General features: G+C 41.1%; 1 protein-coding gene across 2 annotated transcripts; it reads left to right on the forward strand.

The window, feature by feature from the left end:
• Positions 1-25,459, forward strand: LOC113035666 (uncharacterized). Of its 2 annotated transcripts, none has more exons than XM_026191273.2 (16): positions 1-973; positions 1,073-1,105; positions 1,794-1,839; positions 6,598-6,752; positions 9,723-9,857; positions 10,090-10,284; positions 10,554-10,616; positions 11,126-11,139; positions 11,534-11,556; positions 12,416-12,516; positions 13,462-13,553; positions 14,749-14,828; positions 22,357-22,516; positions 23,480-23,642; positions 23,768-23,821; positions 23,916-25,459. In XM_026191273.2, exons 1-16 carry the CDS (start codon positions 946-948, stop codon positions 24,164-24,166), a joined length of 1,593 nt encoding a protein of 530 aa, XP_026047058.2. In that variant the 5' UTR covers positions 1-945; the 3' UTR covers positions 24,167-25,459. The 2 variants fall into 2 exon arrangements, with proteins under 2 accessions (XP_026047058.2, XP_026047057.2); XM_026191272.2 differs by having other exon boundaries at positions 4-973; positions 14,602-14,828.
• Positions 25,460-25,597: the final 138 nt, after the last annotated feature.

The following is a 25,597-nucleotide window of genomic DNA, read 5'->3' on the forward strand; positions in this document are numbered from 1 at the left end:
ATTAGAGCACTTCGCTCTCACTCTGCAGGCCTACTTGTTGTTCCTAGAGTATTTAAAAGTAGAATGGGAGGAAGAGCCTTCAGTTTTCAGGCCCCTCTTCTGTGGAACCAGCTTCCAGTTTGGATTCAGGAGACAGACACTATCTCTACTTTCAAGATTAGGCTTAAAACTTTCCTTTTTGCTAAAGCATATAGTTAGGGCTGGACCAGGTGACCCTGAATCCTCCCTTAGTTATGCTGCAATAGACGTAGGCTGCCGGGGGATTCCCATGATGCATTGAGTTTTTCCTTTCCAGTCACCTTTCTCACTCACTATGTGTTAATAGACCTCTCTGCATTGAATCATATCTGTTATTAACCTCTGTCTCTCTTCCACAGCATGTCTTTCATCCTGTCTTCCTTCTCTCACCCCAACCGGTCGCAGCAGATGGCCGCCCCTCCCTGAGCTTGGTTCTGCCGGAGGTTTCTTCCTGTTAAAAGGGAGTTTTTCCTTCCCACTGTTGCCAAAGTGCTTGCTCATAGGGGGTCATATGATTGTTGGGTTTTTCTCTGTATCTATGTATCTAGGTGACTTATGTTGTGATTTGGCGCTATATAAATAAAATTGAATTGAATTGAATTGAATATCCCTCTTTCTGTGCAGCAAGCAACAGGCGCACCTCAGAAACGGAGGGTGCCCTTACTCGCAGCAAATGAGCGGGAGTAAAAAAAATGCATATTTTCCCCAATCATGCTGCACTTTCAGAAGTTTTACAAATGAATATTGCAGTGGAGGTTCTTTTTTTTCCCTTTTCTTTTCTTTTTTTTTTAATCAACCCTGACATCATGCCCTGGCATGATATTAGGGTTATTTTTAGTCACAAGGGAGGCGTGGTCTTAAAAGTATTTAAGCAGCTGTTTGCCTCTTCTTCTGCATCTCAGTGTCAGATAACCAAAAGGCTCCCAGATGATTCCGTTTTGGACTCTCGGATTTGGTAGGTGAATTTCACACCTTTACTGAAATAGATTTTGAATAATTTGAATAATTTATTTTTCTTAACTTTACAGTAATTCTTATCTGCCTGTTCTTTCAGTTTGTTTAATTATTGACTTCAGCACTGCTCATGGTAAGTAGGTTTTATTTTTATTTATTTATTTAATGAGCTCAGAATAAAGGGCCACTGATGTTTGTTGTGAGCTTGCCTGTGTTAAAGAAAGTGGAGATAAAACAAAGCACCATGTGTAATTTAAAATGTAAATCATATACTCATTAAATTAAAGCATTATTATTTTAAAAATAAATGCTCTTTGTTTATGTGTAAAGCCTATTTAATCTATTTGAAATATTAATTTAAATAATCTGAGTAAGCGGTGAGTGGATGCTTAGAGGGGGCTTTTTTTTTTCTTTTTTTATGAAAGAATTTCATGAAAGTACACAGAAAAGGTTTCCATAGCCAGGTACCAAACTATTATTATTGTTGGGTTTTTGCTTTGTGTTTTTCACTTGTTTTTCAGTTGTGTTTGCAAACCTTTGTCGGGAATGCGCTGCCTGTGTTTCGTCATAAGATAATAATTTACAGGGGCGTTATAGAAAAGTGAAAGGTAATTGATTTGGCAGAGAGTTATGCGTGTATGCGGTAAACTGATACTGTACTCGTCTCTAAAGAAGAACTGGGGGGCGTTTTTGTTTTTCACCTTTTAAAGTCTGAACAATGCTGAATGTATTATATTCGTTTAGAACACCTGCTGACATATTAACACGTTTTAGCTTGTTAATGCCATGACTCACACCTTTGACTTTGCATCTGTTGGCAGAGCCTGCAGTTGGAGAAAATGCAGCCTCCAAAAACCACTGTTCTCGGTAAGTCGACTCTTTCTCAATTGTTTCTCAAAAGTTGTGTTAAAACAACCCCCCCAAAAAGTGATGTATTTCGACCATTATTAGGTCAAGCACTGACCTGGCGGCTCAGGGAACCCATGACGATTATGATGTTCCTCAGAAGAATAGGATAAACAAATAAGGGGGGTGAGGGGGCGGGGGGAGTCCAGCATCAATAAATATATAGTGTTCAAGTTAAAAGTTTAACTACTAAATAGACAAACAAGTAAATTATACATTTCACATCACATTGGTGTAAAGTGACTGTTGGACCAGGACTGGTTCATAAAGTATTTCTGAAAATTTCTCTGGAGCACATTTCAGTAAACTAAAGTAATCTAAACACAAGACACTGGAAATAGGAAACTATCAGAATCAGGGGCGGAGCGGGGGGGGTGGCTTACTGGGCTTAAGCACGGGTTGATTTTTCAGAAAGCCCAGGGTCTTTTGGAGTGTAATCTTTTCATAGTTAGATGCCTGGCTGACACTGTATAAAACAAAAACTTCACACAATATTCGAAGCACATAGTGCACACATCGGGAATTTACGACTGTGCGTAAATCCCCCCTAATATTGGTATGATCCGAGCTCAGACACTAAGCGGGGCGGGGCAGCTGCTGCCTGCGAGTGCGCTGTTAGAGAAACGCAGCCAGGCAGACAGAGGAGAGCTGAAGTTCGACCAGGTACCAAAGAAAATCATTCGTACTGTACAAATAATGTAAATATGACGGTGTATCACGAAAGATTGATATCCAACTGATCACTTGACCAATATTACGTTACTTGCTCTTCGAGTGAATCAACAAATAATTAATAAATCAGTTTCAGTAATGTACTGATATACAAGAATGGACATAAGGGGCTTCTTTCAAAGAAAAAACTCTGGTAGTATTTTATATATTATGCTTTGGATGTTGTTCAGTATATTTCTGTGCAAAACAAGAGGAATTTCAATACACAGCAGTATATTCACAGTTTAAACCAGATATTTACATACACTTTATGGAAAACACAAGAACATTTTTTTACTGTACATCATCAATTTAGAGTAAACTTGTTTTGTTTTGGTTAAATAAATATTGAAATATCTTTTGAATTAGTTAAATGTCAGAATAAAGAGAGAGAGAGCTGTCTATTTTTATCACTTTCATCAAATTTAGGAGTACATATACACTAAGTTTATTGTTAATTAATAAGAAAACTCCAGACGATTTCATTCTGAGCTGAAGAAGCTTCTGATAGGTTAGTAGAGTCCATGTGAGTAAATTGGTGGCACACCTGTGGATGCATATAAGGCAAAACACAGAGCCTGTTTCTTTGAAATGGGAAAATTAAGAGATGTCAACAAAAACACCAGGAAAAGAACTGGTAAATGGCCTGTATTTATATAGCGCTTTACTAGTCCCTAAGGACCCCAAAGTGCTTTACATATCCAGTCATCCACCCATTCACACACACTGGTGATGGCAAGCTACATTGTAGCCACAGCCACCCTGGGGCGCACTGACAGAGGCGAGGCTGCCGGACACTGGCGCCACCGGGCCCTCTGACCACCACCAGTAGGCAACGGGTGAAGTGTCTTGCCCAAGGACACAACTGTCCAAGCCAGGGCTCGAACCGGCAACCTTCCGATTGCAAGGCAAACTCCCAACTCTTGAGCCACGATCGCCCGCTAGAACTGTGGAGCTCCATAAGTGTGGCTCAATTATGAATACAATTTGGTGCCATTTGCAATTAAGAAATACAGATAGTTTCTCTCTTTACTCTTAAAGTTAACAAATATGTTTTTTATATTTATCAATCTAAAAAAAATAAACATTTAGTCTGATTTGATGTTACAATTAAAAAAGTGTTTTTATCTCAAGAGTAAGTAAATATCTGGTTTCAACTGTATATTTGATGATTGTCAGCACAAAGAGGGAGAGAGAGGAACAGAGATGGAACAAGAGCAGGTGAGACACACATGTTAGTCAAATGGTTGTTTACCAAAAGTATCACCGTATCATAGGTACTCATGTATCTAGTACCTAGTGTTTCTTTTTAGGTTTGTTATTTTTCAAATTCTATATTTATTAAGTTGTGCAGGCTTGTTTCAAAGGAGCTTGCAAAGAAAAGCGTCTGGACTTCTTTAAGTTGCTTGAAGACGTTTCACCTCTCATCCGAGAAGCTTCTTCAGTTCTAAGGTCAAATGGTGGAGAGTCCCAGATATAAACCTAGTGGGAGTAACTCCCCACAGAGGGACAAAAGGACCCCCTGATGATCCTCTAATCGCCTGAGCCAAGGTGTGAAACTGGGTGTGGGTCCCAATCAGCCAGAGTTTCGGGTGAGTTCATTGTGAAACCTGGCCCCACCTTATCATGCGAATTCCTGAGGTCAGATGGCCCAGGATGTGAGTGGGCGTTAAGGCGTCTGGGAAGGGATCTCAAAACTGGATTATAGATGGCAGAGAGTTGGTGTCGTAAACCCCCGCCTCTGTTCAAAGATGGTCGCTCACAGTGGACATAGATGGCTTCTTTCACTCCTCTTTCAAACCATCTGTCCTCTCTGTCCAAAATGTGAACATTAGCATCCTCGAAAGAGTGTCCTTTATCCTTAAGATGCAGATGGACTGCTGAGTCTTGTCCTGTGGAGGTGGCTCTTCTGTGTTGTGCCATGCGCTTGCAGGCTTGTTTGCACAACAAGACTAAATGTTTGCACAACAAGGCTAAATAATTATATAAACTTTTTTCAATCTAAATATTGTACTTTGGTAGAATTAAAAAATAAGTGTAGTGCAGGTCTATGATGATTTTTAGTGCTACTATCATCTAGTTCTGATTGTGGTTCTGTCTTGGTTAAGTCCTCAGTAGTCCTGGTTTTGAACTGTTGTAGTCCTGTTTTAATTCCGGATCAGTTCTGGGTCTGGTTGAATTGGGGTTTAGTCCTCGTGTCTTGATACAGCCCCGACTTTGTTCTGCCTTGCTGCTTAATTAAAAAACTAGTTCAAGGTGATACGTGATATGTGATATATATTTTTCCTATATGAAGTCATTCTTTTTTGAACAAAACTCAAAACAGAGCCCATTAATCTTTTTCATTCATTTCTACCCCCCCCCCCCAAAAAAAAAAAAAAAATTCCCACATGCATACTACCCTTTATGGCTAAGCCCCGGGTGTTTCAAATGTTTGGCTCCGCCTCTGCTGCAAACAGGCAGAGATGTGTGTTATGAAACCCACAGGCATCAAACTCACCTGACTGAACAGAGAGCAACCTTAGTTTATTGGCCAATCTTTTACACACACACAGCAACTTCCAACATGGCAACCTATCCACCTCTCATCCAGCAGTCCACCTTTATATACTCTTAGACCACGCCTTCTCAATTCAAACTGGCCTATGACAGAATCCCTCCAGAGAGGAGGAAAGAAAAACAAAGAAGATTAGTTTTCCTAAAATGATCATTTACTTGTCAAAATGAAGCAGACATGTCATATATACATACAGAATTTAAAGGTCATTTCACATTTCAAATTACTTTGAAGTTCTGCAAATGGTTGAGCAACCAAGCACCTACTCTTCCTAGCTCACATCCTATAAAAAAGCTGCCTTTTTTATAGGATTTTCGGGCTTCCTGAGAAGCTAGAATTATGGGCAGGTTGTGGGGCATCAAATACTAATTTCACTTAATGTTATGTAAATCAATTTATGACATTTATGTAAAGTTTGTTTTCTGGATTATTGACTTAACCCTTCATGGTATACATTCAGCAAGTTGCTGGGAACATTCTTCAGAGATTTTGGTGAATAATGACTTGATAACGTCAAACATTTGCTGCAGATATCTCTTTGAAAGAGATCTCTTTCAATCACATCCCAAAGGTGCTCTGTTGGATTGAGAACTGGTGACTGCGCTAGTCATTTAAGTACAGTGAGCTTGTCATGTTCAAAAAACTAGTTTGATATGGTTTGAGACTCATCAGAATATTTTGTCAGTCTTCTGTTTTCCAATTTTAGTGAGTCCTGAATTCTAGTTTCAGTTTCCTGTTCCTAGCTGACAGGAGGAGCAGGCGTGCTCTGCTTAAAGGTTTGACATGTTATGTTCAGAGATGTTTTTCTGCATATCTTGTTTCTTGGTTGTAACAAGTTGTGATTTCAGTTTCTGAAATAGTCAGAACAGACTCTCCAGCATCAACAACCATTCCATGTTCATAGTCACTTCAGTTTCAACTATCAGCAGGTTTTCTTGAGCATGTCTACATGTCTAAATGCTCTGAGTCGCTCCCTTTTAATTAGGTGATTGGATATTAGCATTAAAAAGGAGCAGAACGAGTATACTTAATGAAATAGATAGTGAGTGTAAATGCACTGCTGTTGACATACAGTTATAGATTCTTTTTCTTTTTTTGACAGCTCCCTTTAGGAGTTGCAAAAACTGATCATCTTCCTCCATCTCACCCTATCTCTTCTATCCTCTTCTATCACACCAGCCCTCTGCATTTCCTCCTTCAATATATTCACAAATCTAATCTGGGATCTTTTCCTCTTGCCTGACAGCTTCATATTTAACATTCTTTATCCTTTGTCCAATATATCCTGCGTGCATTCTCTTCTTCACCTCCACCACCTGCACTGTCTATTGCTTTTGATTTAAACTTGTTTACCTTCACCAAATCTACTCTTATGTTATAATGTTATGTATGTGGAATAGAAATGAGTGACAGGGATAATATCCTGGGTTTTGTTATCTGTGCTTTTTTAGAAAAGACTGCAATGGAACACAGTATGACATCCAGGAGGCTGCTTGCTGTGAAAACAAACTTCATCCAGGTTCAAATCTGTTTTGTTGTGGAAAGGAGCCTTACAATCCTGCTACAGCCACTTGTTGTAAAGTTCAACATGGAAAGATCATCACAGGTAATGAATTTGTGAATTAGCTAACTAAAAGCCAATGTTAATTTGACTTTGTAAATGTGAAAGAACCAGAGTGACTGAATGTAAAGAAGCAGCTTCAGTGTTTTACTGGTTTGTTGTTTTCATTTACGCTTCAGGAATCAGAACGGTCTCTTTAAACTCCTGTTTTGGTAGCTGCAGTTTGCAGAGATGTTAAATTGCACTGCTTGAGATTAAAAAGGTTAATATTAATACTTTACAAATTAAACTTGCAGATGATTGTATAAACTTCCTACTTTGGTTTGAAAAGCTACATTACGTTTAACCCCCTTACCCAATCAGCAATGACTTTGATTCAACTTGAAGCATATATATTGTGCTTTATAAGACAAGAAACATCCATGTAGCAGCCCTTGGCATCAAGAACGACAGAAGAGTCTCTAACGGGTGCAGCCATTTATTTCCTCACCACACACGGCTCATTCTCTGGACGTTGAGCACCGTGAAAACTATAAAATAAGAAAAAATTGATACCCGTACAGTACCTTTTGAACTATAACAATGAGCAATAACAACAATGAGCTTAAGTTAATTCAGGCAAGTTCAAACAAGTAATTCTGAGATATACAGTCACAGATTAAATAAAACAAAAGGGGTTACTTCAAACAGCATCAAGGGATTACACAGTTCAGTTAAATAAAATATAACAACAGATCATCTCTCATCACATACCTCAGTCCGCTTGCCAAGGGTGCAAAACTCCGGTAAACACTTAAACACTTTGGCCCATTTCTCATGGGGTGCTGCTAGCTTGCATGACACACATGTCTAGCTAAAAAATAGCACATGGATGTAAGTAACGTAAATACAGAATAAAAAGGTTTTCAGATAGCTCACAATACAAACGCAGCAACATACCTTACATTAGAAACACACTTATCATACTTATCAAAGTATTATCGTAACTTACATGGACTTTGTACAACTTATTCCTGCCGCGACAGACTGCTCTATACGCGTTACGGAGCATGCCTCTGAGCACATCTGTCCTTCGTGCGACTGCGCATACAGTTCCGACAACCCCTGCAAGGATGACTTATGGTACAGATCAGCGGTTCATTACAATCCAAATATAGAAGACAACCACATCTAAATTTTAAGAGTCTGCCAAAAAAATATTCATCATTGATCGATCCATCTGCTAGCGCTTAGTGTTAGATGTTTCAATTTATTTACGGGGTTAGGGTTCGGCAGAAGAAGTTTATTTTCGTTTTTCGTTAAGTCATTCTTGCATTCTTCCATTTCTTTCTTATAATGGTTGTAGTACATGAAGAAATACAACAAAAGATTAAAAATTTATCGTCACAGTTTTCATCCAGCCCATAATTTATTCCAAGCAAGAGATTTTAAGCTCAAATATAAGAAAAACCTACCGGGCAAGGCAAGGCAAGGCAAATTTATTTGTATAGCACAATTCAACAACAAGGTGATTCAAAGTGCTTTACAGAGACATTAGAAACAAAAACAAATAAAAAGCATGATTTAAAATTGATTAAAACAAGCAAACAAACAAACTAACTAAACACACACATTTCACACCTGTTCGCGCGAGCTACCAGTCCTTCTGTGGACGAGCTACTTTCTATTTTAAATTCCCTGAATTTAAAATACTCTCTAGACCCAGTCTAGACCCAGTTGGAGAGCTCTAAACCCACTTAACAAACAAACAAACAAACAAACAAACAAACAAACAAACAAACAAACAAACAAACAAAACAGTATATAAAATCAAAACAGATAAAATCAGAACAGTAGATAAAATCAGTAGTTAATGTAAGTTTTGACCGGGATACGTTTAGACTAAGGAGCTTGGAAAGAAAAAGCGTCTGGACAGAGGGACAAAAGGACCCCTGATGATCCTCTACCTAATCACATGAGCCAAGGTGTGAAAATGGGTGTGGGTCACAATCAGCCAGAGTTTCGGGTGACCTCATTGTGAAACCTGGCCCCATCCTATCATGTGATTTCTTGAGGTCAGATGGCCCAGGATGTGAGTGGGCGTTAAGGCGTCTGGGAAGGGATCTCAAAACTGGATTAAAGATGGCAGAAAGTTGGTGTCGTAAACCACCGCCTCTGTTCAAAGATGGTCGCTCACAGTGGACGCAAATGGCTTCTTTCAATCCTCTTTCAAACCATCTGTCCTCTCTGTCCAAAATGTGAACGTTAGCATCCTCGAAAGAGTGACCTTTGTCCTTAAGATGCAGATGGACTGCTGAGTCTTGTCCTGTGGAGGTGGCTCTTCTATGTTGTGCCATGCGCTTGTGAAGTGGCTGTTTGGTCTCTCCAATGTAGAGGTCTGGGCATTCCTCGCTGCACTGTACAGCATACACCACATTGTTACGTTTGTGTTTAGGAGTTTTGTCTTTCGGGTGAACCAGTTTCTATCTGAGTGTGTTGCTGGGTCTGAAGTACACTGGGATGTCGTGCTTGGAGAAAACTCTCCCGAGTTTCTCAGATACACCAGCTACATAGGGGATGACAATGTTGTTGCGTCTGTCTTTCTTATCCTCCCTCGCTGGTGTCTGATCTTCTTTTCTGTGCATCTTTGCTGATTGTGACCAACACCCGCTTTCACACCTTGGCTCATGTGATTAGGTAGAGGATCATCAGGGGGTCCTTTGTCCCTCTTTGGGGGGAAACTCCCACTGGGTTTAAATCTGGGACTCTCCACCATTTGACCCTTAGAACTGAAGAAGCTTCTTGGATGAGAGGTGAAACGTCTTCAAGCAACTCAAAGAAGTCCAGACGCTTTTCTTTCCAAGCTCCTCAGACTACGATGACCTATCTGACTGAGAACCTTCACAGACAGATACTTTTAGATTCAACTGTTTGCTTCTTTAAACTTCTGAACTTCCTTGCAGTGATTTCATTACCATAAACCACTCGCCATAACAAATTTTCTGTTGTTTACAATAAGTTATCTTGTTTTTACAGCTAGTATTACTCAGGGTCTGAGTGAGAAGGCGTCCAAGTGCTGTGACCTGAAGGCCTACAACCCAGTCAATGAAATATGTTGTCAATCATCCATCATATCAAAACCTGGACCAATGGCTGAATGCTGTGGTAAAGGTGAGCAGACACACAGTTGGAAAAGAAGACTAAATTACATCTTCATTACAAATCATTGCTGTCAGTGAAATGTTATTAATTAAACACAGAAACATTATTGTTTTTTCAGTAGAACAATTTTACAATTCTGTGAAATGTACTCCATTCAAACATTTTGAGGATACTGGAGCAGCTTCTCAGTTGAGTTATATTTGAAGTCAAAAAAAAAAAAAGACAATGATCTTTTCCACAGATGTTTTTGATAAGGACAAACAGTTGTGTTGTGGTCCAGCTGATAATAAGACAATTCTGGTGAGGAATTCCCGTCACCATGAGTGCTGCGGTCACAGCCAGTATGACACTGAGACTCAGTGCTGCTGTTCAAATGAGGAGAAGTTGGAGATACAATCGAAGGATTCATCCTGCTGTGTCAGGAATTTCACTCCAGGTCAGCTCAGTACATAATAGCATGTCATACTTTGCTGAATGGATTTCATGACATTTTTTTGTAGTTTGAGTCCAACTTTACATATCAGTCTTTAGGTATGTCAAACTGTATGTATGGTTACATTTGCTAAAAAAGAAAAAAAAAGAGCTTTCGATTAGTTTGCTTGCAGCAAATTTTCCTTTTTCCATTTTCCTTTGGATGGTTAAAGGAAGCTTATGCTAATTACTGTGAGTGAAGCCTGTATGTTGACTTTGTCTTTCCCTCTACAGGCCTTTCAAGTGGAAATACCAACTTCAACAAACCATCACCAAAGAATGGAAGTTGTGGTGAAGGTGAGTAGAGCTGATAAGACCTTATAATCCTGAATGAAAAAGCAGTCTTTAATGGATATCATTTATGAAAAACATGTAAACCGAGCATTTAGTTTAAAGAGCTGATCATTTACTGAGATTAACATATTTAATCTAAAAAACAGAGATTCCACAGAGATTTACAATATGGAAAATAAGTTGTGTTGTGGTCCAAATAATGATAAAAAGATCCTGACAAGGAAGTCCAGAGATCATGTGTGCTGTCATCATGGCCAGTTCAACGTCAAAACTGAGTGCTGCTGTTATAAGAATCATAGTGCTGAAGTACAGTTGACGAATTTGTCTTGCTGTGAGTCAACTATATTTTAATATCAGAACTTGTCATTTATTTTTAACAAAATAAAAACCTAAACACTTATCATACCACACTGTGATTCTCAAATTAAGTATAGTACTTTTATAGGGGTTTTATAGGGGTTTTTGTTTGTTTGTTTTGGTTAATGAAAACTCTTTGTGCTTTATATCCACAGGTATGAAACAGAAGGTAGGTGTTGTGTTTCTTGGGAAGTCCAGGGGACCTCTGGAAGTAACAATAAAAATGTCAAGTTTGAAAAAAGGGACAAGGAGGCAAATCAGGAATAAAATCCTATTTTTTAAAATTAATTATTAAACAGAAATCTGTTTGTGTGTGTGTGTGTGTGTGGGGGGGGGGGGGGGGTACAATTAGTGTCAGGGTTACAATTAGGTTATGGTTAAGTTTAGACTAAGGGTTATGATTAGGCGTTTATTTTTGATGAGTAGGGTAAGCGGCTAGGGAAAGCATTATGTCAACGAGATACCCCACGAAGATATGAAAACAAGACTCTCTCTCTCTCTCTCTCTGTGTGTGTGTGTGTGTGTGTGTGTGTGTGTGTTAAATCTTTTATTTTATTTTTCAGATATTCAAGCTCCAACCCAAATGGTAAGTTAATGAAAACGTTTGGTTGTGGTTCCTCGTTTTTCTTTTCTTTTGTTTTGTTTATTTGTCTCTTTTAATTCTATGTTGTTGTACTTTTTTCAACATGTTCAAAATAAAAAGTTTTAATCAATCAATATAGTTCCACTTTATATACCGTCAGTGCACTTTACATAGTTAAGAACCTTATACAGATAGAAACTCAGCAAGCCCTTTTGAGCAAGCTTTAGTGTGAATGAAACACTCCACTGAAAGATGTACAATCATGCAGGTAACTTACAGACATAACACAAAGTATGACTATTTTACAAAGTAGCAAAGGATTGTTTTGACTATTCATTTAATTTTCTTTATATTCTCAAACGGTCAAAAAAATTAAGTTCAGGTTTTTTGGAGTTAAGAAAGTTAAGAAGTTTTCTGTTTTCCACATTGTTTCGCTTTGTTTTTGCTCCCTGATTACTTTCACTTATACATGATGGTTAAGTTTAGACACTAAAATATTTGGTTAGGTTTGGGAATACATTTTTTGTTTGTTTATTTCGGTCAGAATGTATGTCTTTACAATAACCTGAAAGATTAAAAATAATGCTTAGGACACTTAGGAGATCCTTTCCATTTCCACTGACTCCCAAAAAAATATAACTATAGCATGATTGGAGGTCAAGGATTAGAAACCAACCAAACTTCTAGAAAATCATTAAATCCATTACTGCACTGAAATGTGCATAAAATTTGAATATAAGTTGTGCAGCCTACATTATAAAACAAATTGTTTCCATACTTCTTTTCTTTTTTTTTATTTTTTTTTTTAATGTGATATGGACTGTTTTGTGTTGATTGTTGCTTGTTTTACACACATCCACAGCACTGAACCAAACACACATCTCTGTGGGTCGTCGTGTTACAATCCAAAGCAAAATCGTTGCTGTGAGAGTAACCACAAGCCTCACTCACTCGACAACTCAGGTGTCACTATCTATTTGTTTGTTTGCCTTTGTTTTGTAGTTTTTTTGGTTGTTACTACTGTATTACATCACTCTGTGGTGTATGTAGTATGTAGTAGAGTAAGTTGAACAAGTAACCTCACCCCAACAAGGCAGTTAGAGCTGAGTGAGCAATTGTGTCTTTGTCATGTTTGTCTTATGTGTATCATTGTAAAAAAACAAAGAATTACTTGAACGCGTCATTTGTTTCTGTGGTACTTATAATTTTGGAAAATACCTCTAGAGGTAAACAGTTAAAACAAAAGAAAGAAGATTGTTTTAAAGAACCTTTAGTGGATTTAGTGGAATGTAGTATTGAGAATGCAAACCGACATGATACCCAAAGAAGCAGTAGCAGCAAAACATAAAAAGAAGGATTTTACCTTCCTACCTGTGTTTGACATATTCATCCACCCCCCTTCTACAATCAGCTGAGCCATGCTCTAGGATTTCTAGCCTTTTTTTTTTTTTTTGGTCCAAGTTAACAAACTATGAGATCACAATAATGTGATTTTGTCATGATCATTCTTGTAGGAACTTGCATTGATAGTCATGAAACATTAATATGTTATTGTAGCAACAACAGGAAGAAGAAATTGCTCATATAGTTATCAGTTATTATACACATTCTTGAGCTTATTCCAGCTCTTGACAGGTCACGGGTCTAATGGTAAATTAAGAGATGATGAGATCATGACTATGCAAGAAATAAGAGGGGGGAAATCAGAAGAATTCTGGGTGTCTGTCTGAACTCGTTCATTGTTAGCGGAAATCAAAAAGTGTAACAATGTTTTTACATCACTTGAAATTCAGGACTGTTCAAAGGATGTGAAAACACATAAGCTCTGACTTCAAAGAGTGAATGAGTTAAAACTTGCTCGCTATATCTCCTTTCTCCTCTTTCTATTCTCTAAACCACCCTGTTTAGGTCAAAGGAAGGCCACAGCTACAGTGTATAACCCACATACTCAGGTCTGCTGCGATGGACGTGTATCTCCGTGGAAGCCTTGGATCGATCAGGTAATGTACTAATTGCTCCCCAGCCCCTACAGGGAAAAATGATCAAACCACCATTTCCACTGAAAGTTGAAAATCTAAAGCACTGTTTTACTGAAGCAGAAAAATGTTTGAAAGCATACATACCTTTTATTATTAAATTCAATCATATAGCTTTACAATGTAGAAAGTTGGCAAGAGTGCTACTCTTTGACAACAGAATTCAGAGGTCCAGGCCACTGCTTTCACACAGTGCCAGAGGCTGGATTCTATCTCTGTTTTCTACGTGTAAAATTCCCTTAACACCGTCCGTGTCACAAGCAATGATGGGAACTCAAGCGCAGAGCAGAGTTCAGTCCCAAAAACAGAGTTTTTGTTTTTACACAATCACCAGGTGCAGAATATTTACAGTGGAGGAAATGCGGGGTTCCTAGGGTCCAGGGGGAAAATCCGGGAAGGGGAAGCTCTCTCACACACGCTCTCTTCTTCACACACGTCCACACAGCGGGTAGTTTATGGGTCCGGGAAAACTATTCATCAGAGAGATTGGTTAAGCAAAATCACAGATTTACACACAAAAGTTCACTGAGGCTAGAGTCTCACTAACGTGTCTTGCACAATCATCCAGTGATGAGACTGTCTGCGTCCTGGCTTTAAATGGCAAACACATAATGGCAGCCTGATGGGCAATAGGTGTGTGGACCAAGGGCGGGAGCCCGCAGAGAGCTCCGCCCATGCAGCAGGGCAAGAGAAAGAGAGAGTAAACAAAAACACATGTAACCTTGCGGGGCCGGCCGGGCAGACACGGGGACCATGATAGTCCGTATTCATTACTGCCAATGCAAAAGGATCAAAAGTCTGGTAAGGCTAAAAGACTGTAGAAACATAATGCATGGATGTTACATGTATGTAATGCAGAATTTTCGCAAGTGTTTTATGTTCTTAATTTGCATTTTTCATCTGTTTTTTCTTCATAACTCATGCATTTCTCTGTTTAGCTTTGAATGTGTAAACTAGAGAGTCTGGTTGTGTCTGCTTGCACAGTTTACTGTATTATATCTGATTCTTCAAGTGCTGTGGAGAGACGCCGTATGGCTCGGCACAACGTGGAGTTCTGTGTTGTAATAAGAGCTTGTACGAGGGCAGAGATGATGGAGAGGAATGTTCAGAGATGGGTATTCCTTACAACCCGGCTAAAGGGACCATGTGTTGTTCTCAGTTTCACGGCAGCCCAGGACAACACTGCTGTGGGATAGAAATTTACCAGCCTCATACTGAGATCTGCTGCAATGGACACAGGTGATTGTGTGCATGTGTTCTGTTTACTTGCTTTACATTGGGGTCAAAGGAGCTTGCAAAGAAAAGCGTCTGGACATCTTTAAGTTACTTGAAGATGTTTCACCTCTCATCCGAGAAGCTTCTTCAGTTCTAAGGTCAAATGGTGGAGAGTCCCAGATATAAACCTAGTGGGAGTTTCCCCCCACAGAGGGACAAAAGGACCCCCTGATGATCCTCTAATCGCCTGAGCCAAGGTGTGAAACTGGGTGTGGGTAACAATCAGCCAGAGTTTCGGGTGAGTTCATTGTGAAACCTGGCCCCACCTTATCATGCGAATTCCTGAGATCAGATGGCCCAGGATGTGAGTGGGCGTTAAGGCGTCTGGGAAGGGATCTCAAAACTGGATTATAGATGGCAGAGAGTTGGTGTCGTAAACCACCGCCTCTTTTCAAAGATGGTCGCTCACAGTGGACATAGATGGCTTCTTTCACTCCTCTTTCAAACCATCTGTCCTCTCTGTCCAAAATGTGAACATGTGAATTATTGACCGCCTTACATATCACCGCCTTTACCCAGGGGATGCCATACCCTGCATTTACGGACTTCCTAAAATCCACAAGGAAGCTGTCCCACTCAGACCCATAGTCAGTAGCATAAACTCAGCCACTTATAACATTGCTAAACACCTTGCTACCATCCTTGCTCCTCTCGTGGGGAACACCCCACACCACATCAAGAACTCCACCGACTTCACCGACAAGGTCCAGAAACTTACCCTGGATCCAGATGAAACCATGGTGTCCTTTGATGTAGTCTCTCTCTTCACTTGCATACCCACCACGGAGGTCGTGGAGACTGTCAGAAAACGACTACAAGAAGACAGCTCCTTGGAGGACAGGACCAACTTCACACCCGATCAGATTTGCACACTGTTAGACCTCTGCCTCACCACTACATATTTCAAATACAACGAAGGCTTTTACAGACAAAAACATGGCTGTGCTATGGGCTCCCCCGTGTCACCTATTGTAGCCAACCTTTACATGGAGGAAGTGGAAAGGAAGGCTCTTGGCTCTTTCAAAGGAAGAGTACCCAGCCACTGGTACAGATATGTAGACGACACCTGGGTCAAAATCAAGACACAAGAAGTGGAATCCTTCACTGCGCACATTAACGCTGTGGATAAAAACATCAAGTTCACCAGGGAAGACACAAAGGATAACTGTTTGCCTTTCCTGGACTGCGCTGTGCACATTTTTTTTTTTTTTTTTTTTTTGCCTGTCCCGTTTGGCTCTTTTGCCATCAGAATTGTTGTCTAAAGGCAAAGAAAGATGCCCAACGGATTTACTTTACCAAATTGACCATCCCAGCCTTGCCATAATGGTCCATTTGATTCACCTTTTATTGTTTATTTTATTTTCACTTACTGAATACGGGACAGACTTGACTGGGGGAAAGAAGGGGAGAAGAAAGAGGGAAAGAGAAACAGCTGAGAAGAGGGACGGGGGAGAAGGGCAAAAACCAAAAACCAACAGAATGGGCAGAAAAAGAAAAAAAAGAAGAAAAAAAGAAAAAAAAAATGCATATATCGATCACCTGGGTCACCTGCTGAGAAAGAAAAAAGAAAACAAGCAGAAGAGAACAAGAGTGATAGAATAAACAACATCACAATGATATATGGGAATATGACAGTAAATACTAAATATTAAACATTATTGTGCAGCACATAAGATCAACAGAACACAGTGTGCTTTGAGGTAGGAGCCAAAAAGGGTGTAGTTTGTGGGTGTGATCACCCGTGTGTACACCTGTGAGCATGGACGCGTTTGTTTTTTGTTTTTTAAAAGGTTCCTTCATGTAATGATCTGCTAGAGGGTGTGGGGGGGCCACAGCCCCGTCCTCCAGGGCATGAAGCAGGTATGGAGGAGATCAAAACTCCAGACATCCAGAGGCCCCCAGAACACAAGAGACCAAGGAAGACCAACAGAGGGGCAGCCGCGCCACTGTCCCAGAAAGAGCTGAGGAGAGTCCCAGATGAGGGCTCACTCAGCAGCCGCGGAGCAGAAGCCAGGGGGAGTTGCAGTGACGCGCCCGTGAGCTCCGCCGGCAGCCAGCCGTGCCTGAGTGACCGAGCCCCAGGCCGAGAGGCCGGGGGCACCCCACCTCCGAAGTGGCCCGAGCAAGCCCCAGGCTCCAGGCCGCCAAGGAGTGAGCCGGTGTGTACCTGGACGCCCATCCCCGGACACAAAGAACCACCAACGCACCGATGTCTGAGGGAGTCCGCCACTGGCAGGGGAAGTGGTGGTAGGGGGAGATAGGCCTCCATACCTTGGAGGGCCTAAGATGTCCCCAGAGAGGTGGCGCCTGACACCCAACCTGACATATAGACACAGACATACAGGCACACACATTTACAAACATCCATTCCCACCCTCATGCTCTCATATACACTTACTCCACACTCAACCAACGTGGAGACAGACATAAAGAGACGCTGTACACACGATCACACTCCCCAAGCGTACTCTAAGCCCCGGGTCTAGGTACCCTTGCCCCTGGAGGGGGGGAACTGCACCCAGACCCAGGTGGTGTTACCCTTTTCCCTGCGGTGGGGGGAGGCAGACCGCCCCGACTCCGCAGCAGCAGGGAGGCCCCACACTCCAGACCGCAGTCGGATGGCCAACTCCTCCTCCTAGCCCCCCCGCTCCAGCAGGTCGCAGAGAATGGGGGTGAGAGAAGACTCCAAACCTCCCTCCACCCGCTCATTGTAGTGTTGATGCATGTGTGTTCTAAGGTGCATTTAAAACCCAGGAGGGCATGGAGCTACCTGCCAGAGAGCAGCAGGTAAGCACATGGTCCCTCCTTCTGGCCCTCAATGTCTACGTGTATTTAACATTGAGAGGTGGGCAACGACGCCAGGGGTGGGGTGTACACCCTGATGGTACTTTGGATTCCGTGTATCGTGCCCACCCCCAAGATCCTATATGTATGTGTAATGAGAGTGTGAGTAATGTGAATGTCTAAGTTGTGGGATAAAATTGAGGCAGAGGCAGCCAGAAGGGGATGGGGGGGGGGGGGGTGGCCTCCTCTGCACCCTGGTGACATACCCCTACTCCAAGGTCCTGCATGTGTGGGTGGTTGTGGTGGAGCGGGAAGAGGGAGGCAGCTGGAGATGGGGAGGGAAGGAAGGGAGGGGCAAGTGACCCCTCCCTGGGGTCAGCGGGGGAGCTGGCCCCAGGGAGGGGTCACTTGCCCCTCCCTTCCTTCCGGAGGGTCGCGGAGTAGGCACCCCATACTCCACAACCCACCAGGGAAAGGGGGCCCGGGCCCATCCAGACCGGGGCCCAGCGCAGCAGCGCCTCCCGGCCCCACAGAGCCCAGGACAGTCCACCCAACCCCACCACAGAGAAAACTGCACCCACCCCACCATCCACTCTTCTTCCAGACTACATAAGACAATAAACACCCAGGCTGAGATCTTCCTCCACCTCTCCTGTATCTCCCCCTCCTGTAGAGAGAGCCCCTGAGGAGAGGAAAGCTCCTGCAAGATGTGACAATCTTCCCCACCAGTTGAAGAGCCCCCCAGGCGGCTCGATGCACCGGCGGCACCCTGCTCCAGGGCTGGGCCCCCATGCACCCACCCGCCCACAACCCGGCAACACACCAACCAGGACCCAAGCCCCCGAGGCCCGGCCCGGGCCCCAGCCCAGAGACGGAGCGCCCCCAGAACCTCACGCCCATCCCAGACCCACCCAGGGGCAGCCAGGCTACCAGGTCAGTAACCCACGTCCGTCAGCACAGACCCTCCCCTAGTCCCGCTGCACGCAGCCGCGAGGAAACAGTCACCTGAGAGCCAACAGAGCCCCTAACCAGACATGACCGCTACCCCGGGTTGAGCCCCCCAAGGAAAATGCCTCCGGGGAACCCCCCGACGCCCTAAGCCTGTCCCTACCCCCACACCAATCACAACAGTGAAGGCGGGACCAAACTATGACCCCCCACCCCCACTAGGTGATGGAACTGATCAAAGGAGCCCAGAGCAATTGATCTGATGTGGTGGCAGAGGCTGTATCAAGACTAATGTAATCTAATAGATAATTTCTATATTGGTTAGAATTAAGATTATTTTTATTTTTCCAGTTCATGAGGACTGTTTTCTTGGCTATGCATAGGGCAGTGAAAACCATATGGGCGATATTCTTTTCTGAAGTGACATTATCTAAGCTGCCCAACAAACACACTAAGGGGGAAGTTGGAATGTTACATTTCAGACACTTCGATAAGTCTTCACATATCTCGCGCCAAAACTTCTGAACTGGTGGACAGAACCAAAGAGCGTGGATATAATTGTCCGGTGAATTGGTTTGGCAGTGTGAGCAGTTGTTGGTAGACGTAAAGCCCATCTTGAATATCCGATGACCTGTATAGTGCACTCTATGTAGTATTTTGTATTGAATTAATTGAAGACTGGGATTTCTAATTAGATGAAAGGTTTTTAAGCAAATCTGAGACCAGAAGTTTAGGTCTAAGTTAACTGATAAATCCGCTTCCCATTTTGCAATAGGAAGTGATATTGATTCATCTGTTTTAGAAAGCATTCTGTATATTTTGGATAGTAATTTGGGGGTTTTAAGAGTAAGAAATTGAACCACACTTGGTGGTGTTTGTAGTTCAACTTGACCCGGTTTAAATTTCTTTTTTACTATGGATTTAATTTGTTGATATTCTAAAAATCTTTTCTTGTTGATCCCATATTGTGTAACTAGTCTGTCAAATGAAATAAATTCTGTTCCTTCTAGTATATGTTCTAAATATTTGATTCCTTTGCCACTCCAATCTGAAAAGTTTATCATATTATTGTTTTGTAATATGTCAGGGTTGTTCCAGATAGGTGTACGTTTGCATGGGATTAATGAAGACGCTGTCAATTCTCTTCAATGTGCACAGCGCACATTGAAGAGAATGGCAACCTCAACATCGAAGTTTACCGGAAGCCCACACACACGGACCAGTACCTCCTGTTCGACTCCCATCACCCTCTGGAACACAAACTTGGAGTAATTAGGACCCTACACCACCAGGCAGAACATGTTCCCTCTAAGCCTGAAGGAAAAAAGAAGGAACACACACATGTAAAGGAAGCACTCAAAACGTGCGGCTATCCTAAATGGGCGTTCTTAAAGTCAGCAAAGAGGCACAGAAAAGAAGATCAGACACCAGCGAGGGAGGATAAGAAAGACAGACGCAACAACATTTTCATCCCCTATGTAGCTGGTGTATCAGAGAAACTCAGGAGAGTTTTCTCCAAGCACGACATCCCAGTCTATTTCAGACCCAGCAACACGCTCAGACAAAAACTGGTTCACCCGAAAGACAAAACGCCTAAACACAGACTTAACAATGTGGTGTATGCTGTACAGTGCAGCGAGGAATGCTCAGACCTCTACATTGGAGAGACCAAACAGCCACTTCACAAGCGCATGGCACAACATAGAAGAGCCACCTCCACAGGACAAGACTCAGCAGTCCATCTGCATCTTAAGGATAAAGGACACTCTTTCGAGGATGCCAATGTTCACATTTTGGACAGAGAGGACAGATGGTTTGAAAGAGGAGTGAAAGAAGCCATCTATGTCCACTGTGAGCGACCATCTTTGAACAGAGGCGGGGGTTTACGACACCAACTCTCTGCCATCTATAATCCAGTTTTGAGATCCCTTCCCAGACGCCTTAACGCCCACTCACATCCTGGGCCATCTGACCTCAGGAATTCGCATGATAAGGTGGGGCCAGGTTTCACAATGAACTCACCCGAAAATCTGGCTGATTGGGACCCACACCCAGTTTCACACCTTGGCTCAGGCGATTAGAGGATCATCGGGGGGTCCTTTTGTCCCTCTGTGGGGGGAAACTCCCACTAGGTTTATATCTGGGACTCTCCACCATTTGACCTTAGAACTGAAGAAGCTTCTCGGATGAGAGGTGAAACATCTTCAAGTAACTTAAAGAAGTCCAGACGCTTTTCTTTGCAAGCTCCTTTGACTATGATGGCCTGGATGACTGAGAACCTTCACAGACATATTGCTTTACATTGCTGATAAAATCCACTGAAAAGGGATTTCTTCTTTTGTTTTATCTGATTAGTATCTAATGGCTCCTGTTTTGAATTTAGTCAGTCAGAGCAGCTGGGAGCATGGAAACTAGTTTAATGTATTGTCTTCTGAGTGAGAGAGAGAGAGAAGAGAAGTAGAATGAAACATTTTTCATAGCTGATGATTTCATATGGTTTCTAAGACACAGAGACAGTTGCGTAACAAACTTTTCCCTGCCTTCGTTTGGTTCCCAGGACTCTTAAAATACATTTCTTTCAGTCTGTGTGGTGTCTCATTGTGTTCCGTGTCTTGTTTCTGTGTGGTCATGACTCATCTTAGAGCTAAAGTATTTAGCTATTGCATCATTAAGTATTTTGCAATTTGAAGTGACACATTTGAATTTAATATATAGATTATTGCCCAACTCACCAGGTATTTTTACTCAGGATTCACTTTTATGGTTATGTCTGTTGGAGTTGAACTGGTTGACTTTTTGGCTGCTCTTGAGTCTGTTTCCAGTTGCAGTAGCTGTCAAAGTGCATTTGGTATAAATGCATTCTATGTAGACAATGACTGAGAGCTTAAAGTGGAGCTCTGATGTTCTGCTTTCAGTGCACAGCTTGTGTAAAGACTGTTAAATGAAGACGTTAGCTTCCAGAATGACATCCAACACTATACATAAAGACTCTGTCACAGGATAACCCATGCCTCTTGAGGACTAAGACTGAGTATGGCCCACAAAACACTAAGATGGCAATTTCTATTGTTTTATATCTAGCCGAAAGAATAGAGTTGTCTCAGTGAATGTGACACTAATGCTGCTGTGAACCACTTCTTTATTAGTTTGTTTCAAGTGGTAAGTAGGTTAGATAAAATACATATTTCTGGTAATGTTAGCATTTCCCAAGTCATCATCTTCATACTATAACATAATTGTGCAGGGGGCCTATGCATTCAAAACTATTTATTGCAAAGTTAAATTGTCAGTATTGACAATTCAACTTATCTGGGATGTTTGAGGTTTACAGAGTAAACCTCAAACAGGAAAACAGTAAACAGGTTTACTCTGTTCCATAATGCAATCCACTTTGGAGATCCAGACTGCCAAACAGGCAATGATAAGTTCCAAGCCCCTTTATAGTAGGGGGGATTGGGATCTTACCAGGTAAGCCTTTTAGAGTTTCATGTAGTTGATTTATAGTTTTCCATAGTTTTTTTTTTTTTTTTTAAATCTTAAGTTTGTTGGCACAAGTTTCTTCATTGGTTGTTCATTCCACTAACCTGGTAATCACATTTTTTTGTAAATGAACTGCATGCAAGAATTCCAGCCTCAAAGTGTGTTTCCTCCATTTCATCTGTTGCCTCCTTACAGACTCATCTAACTCAGCCTCTTACAGACATAATTATTTATTTTTGTCCTTATTTGATATTAATGTGTCCCGCTGTTTTCCAACCAGACATCTGAAATCAGAAAACATTCACTGCTGTGGGGTCAAAGCCTACAACATTAAAGACCCACAGATGAAGTGCTGTGCAGGAACACTGTACAATCTGACATCATTAGACAAGCATGGAGGGGATGCGCAGTGCTGCGGATCCATTCTGCAAAAGCCACAGGTAGAATTAGTAATGATGATGAAAATCTGTTGTTTGTTCATCTTATTCGTGTATTCCACTGTATTATGTCATTAGATTTAACACAGCTAAGTTGGCCTCCCTGTCCCATAACTTTTCACACTGTGTGTCTTGTTTACAGTGGCCTATCATTGTTAAAGCGCCTCTTTCTGACTGGTGCCTTCTGCCTCTTGGTGTCATATCAAAATGACGCATAAACCATGATTTGACCAATATGAAAATGGAAAAAATAAACAACTGTTGAAAAGTTAGATTTCTTGAGCTTTTTAACTATCTCAGAGTCCTGTCTGTAATTTTGAAGCAACATGAATAACACTGGTAAAGTAGAGAAACTGATATGGGCCTGAGGGGTAAACAGGAAACCGCAACTCTCTCTCTAACTGCATAACTCTGCATAACTGAACTACAAATCAAAAATATATTTAACTTAAGCACAGTCAGCATAAAGTGAATGAAAACAGCATGATGTAACAAGTGACTCATCACTGGAGCTACTTGGCCAACTGTTAAAAACTTTTCATAAACATTTAGAGGCTTTTTTAAAGCAGATTAATCATCTTCTGTGTACATTTTATGATTCCTTCTGCAAAAGCTAGAGTCACAACAATTCGGTAGAGATTATTAGCAAAAGAAGCCATTCTAATCTGAACCAGCAATAATTATCAGGGTTGATGAACCATTCTAATCACTTCCTTTCAAATGCTTCATCTCTCTATCTTGAAACTGTTTGCTGGAGGTATTTACTGTATATTTGACAGTCAGACTGACTTTAGTCAAAGTAATATTTTCTATTAATCTCCAAAAATGTGCCTGATACCAGCTCTGTATCAACATTACAGGCTGAAGTTGACTTTATGGCTTGCCTGAACTAACACAGTGTTCAATGAGTCCAATCAATCATGCTTTTATTTAACATAAAATGCTATATATCTTTTCAAAAACCAGGACATTTGCTGCTCAAATGAGGACAAAGAGGTGCTCTACTCTGCCAAGACAGGGTTCAGATGCTGTGGTCACCTTTACTATAACACCACCCTGTGGTCATGCTGTGCTGGGGGGCTGAGAAGAATCCATGAACCAGGACAGGATCAGAGAAAGATGATTAATGGTCTGTTGTGTCTGATGAGCTGTTCTCTCACAAAGTTTATCTTCAGTGTATGTCATATTATCTCAATGCCTCAGCCCAGATTCTGTATTTAACCAATAATGCACCTACAATGTTCTTTTTTTTAGGATCCAGACTTCTATCTGTGGATAATCTGAACAAAATCGATCTTTGCAAAGAAAGTAAGATATCATCTGTTATTTAGATTTTTTTTAAATATCAGAACAAATGCTGTTTACAAGTATATGTAAAGTACTTGTGTGTCTCATTGTTTAGTGCACATTGGGACTGTGGAAAGTGTGTCGCTGCAGAGCATTGTGTTCAGGAGTGTGCTGAAGGTCCATGGGATGGAGGCCAAAGTGAAAGCTCTGCCTTTGCCTTACATCCTGGAAAGAGATGATCGCTGCAGCTCCCCTAAACTGATTGCTGGGAAGACCTACTACTTTAACAAAGTTAATGTTTTCATTGATTTCAATCATGACTCTGTTCTTCAGTCACTCCATTTCATTATTTCCAAATGTTCATGACTAGTCACCACTGGCTGATGTATACGTGGTCAGTGTGGATCTGTTACTCTCGTCTTTGAAGTTCTTTTTTCCCCACATATTTACTCACAGTGTTGGCTTTATCACTCAAAAAAGTAATTAATTACAAATTACATTACACTGGTTAACATTATTTTACAAAGTAATTTGTTACCATATTTATTATGGTTGCATTGCAACCTAATATACTAACCCCAAATCGCTCTCTGATTCACCCATCACAGTGTGAATGTTAGCTCGAACTTAAACACAGGAAGAAGTCGTTGTATGAATGTGTGAATGAGGGACGCTATATAAAGCGCTTTGAGTGCTCAGGTAGGGTAGAAAAGTGTTATATAGAAGAACCTGTCCATTTATCAGTAGTATACAATACTTCACATGATGTGTTGTGCCTGTGTCCAGCCAAACCATGTTGCTCTGTTGTTTAACACATCCCAAGATGTCGTATCACAGACAGAATTTAGGTACTTTAAGTAAAGAAAACAAAAGACAACGTAGCTTTTCACTTCAGTTTTACGGGGATTCACATTGTAGTGATTCACACAACTTGACAATAATCAATACTGTAACACAGCAAGCTGGTGCACAATGTTGTTGCTCAAATCTAAATTTGAACAAAATCTAAATGTAACTTTGTTTCTTGCACTGAACTAAAATATAAGTGACAACTGTTTGCACGTCCTTGAACCATACAACTGAATACTTGCAGTAAAGTCCATGATGTACTGTGATTGTTAATTCTAATGAATGATAAACACTTAGTGCCAATATCAAGAATACAAATATGTTAGAAGGACCCACTAAAAATTCCATGAATTTCTGTTTCTTTGAATGTGATTCATGTAAAATAGTTGTGGAAATGGTAAGGATAGGTATGGGAATTTAAGAATGGTAAGGAATTTAGTAAGGATTTGAGGGACATTTAAGCTATAAGCAAACATAAACACTGCCTGCTTGATTTAGTGCCTTGTTGTTAATATAATATATTGCATAGTTATATTGTAAATGTTTAATATTTGACCGGACCTATTGTCCTTTAAGGATTCAAATAAATAAATACAAACATTTATTTAACCTGCTTTGTTTTCTCTTGTATTCAAATAGCTTCCTGTTACTAAAAAGCAATGTGAGCAAGCAATCTAAAAGGTCTAAAATGATCTACACAACCCTGTGTGTCTCCTTCAGTATCAGTTTAGCTTTTTCCCATTTTAGTTTCATTGTAGTTGTGTATGCTTTCCCAATGTCTGCCAATAAAGCTGTGGCATTTTGAGTTTATCCCTCGTGTCTGCGTTTGGCTCCTTCTCCTGCCTGCACACAGGTGAATCTTGGCATAAAGTTGTTAAGTGTATAAATACAACTGGCGGGATTGCCCCAATGAGTAATTGCATAGACGTTCACTGTGTATGTTTTTCC

The sequence above is a fragment of the Astatotilapia calliptera genome, chromosome 14 (assembly GCF_964374335.1).
Source record: "Astatotilapia calliptera chromosome 14, fAstCal68.1, whole genome shotgun sequence".
NCBI classification, from domain to species: Eukaryota; Metazoa; Chordata; class Actinopteri; order Cichliformes; family Cichlidae; genus Astatotilapia; species Astatotilapia calliptera.

Bases quoted from the DNA above. Each gene is read 5' to 3' on its own strand.
- LOC113035666 (XM_026191272.2), top strand. From the start codon at position 946: ATGATTCCGTTTTGGACTCTCGGATTTG. The intron at 10,285-10,553 runs GTCAGCTCAGTA...TTCCCTCTACAG, and splicing joins TGTCAGGAATTTCACTCCAG to GCCTTTCAAGTGGAAATACC. The intron at 12,517-13,461 runs GTGTCACTATCT...CACCCTGTTTAG, and splicing joins TCACTCACTCGACAACTCAG to GTCAAAGGAAGGCCACAGCT.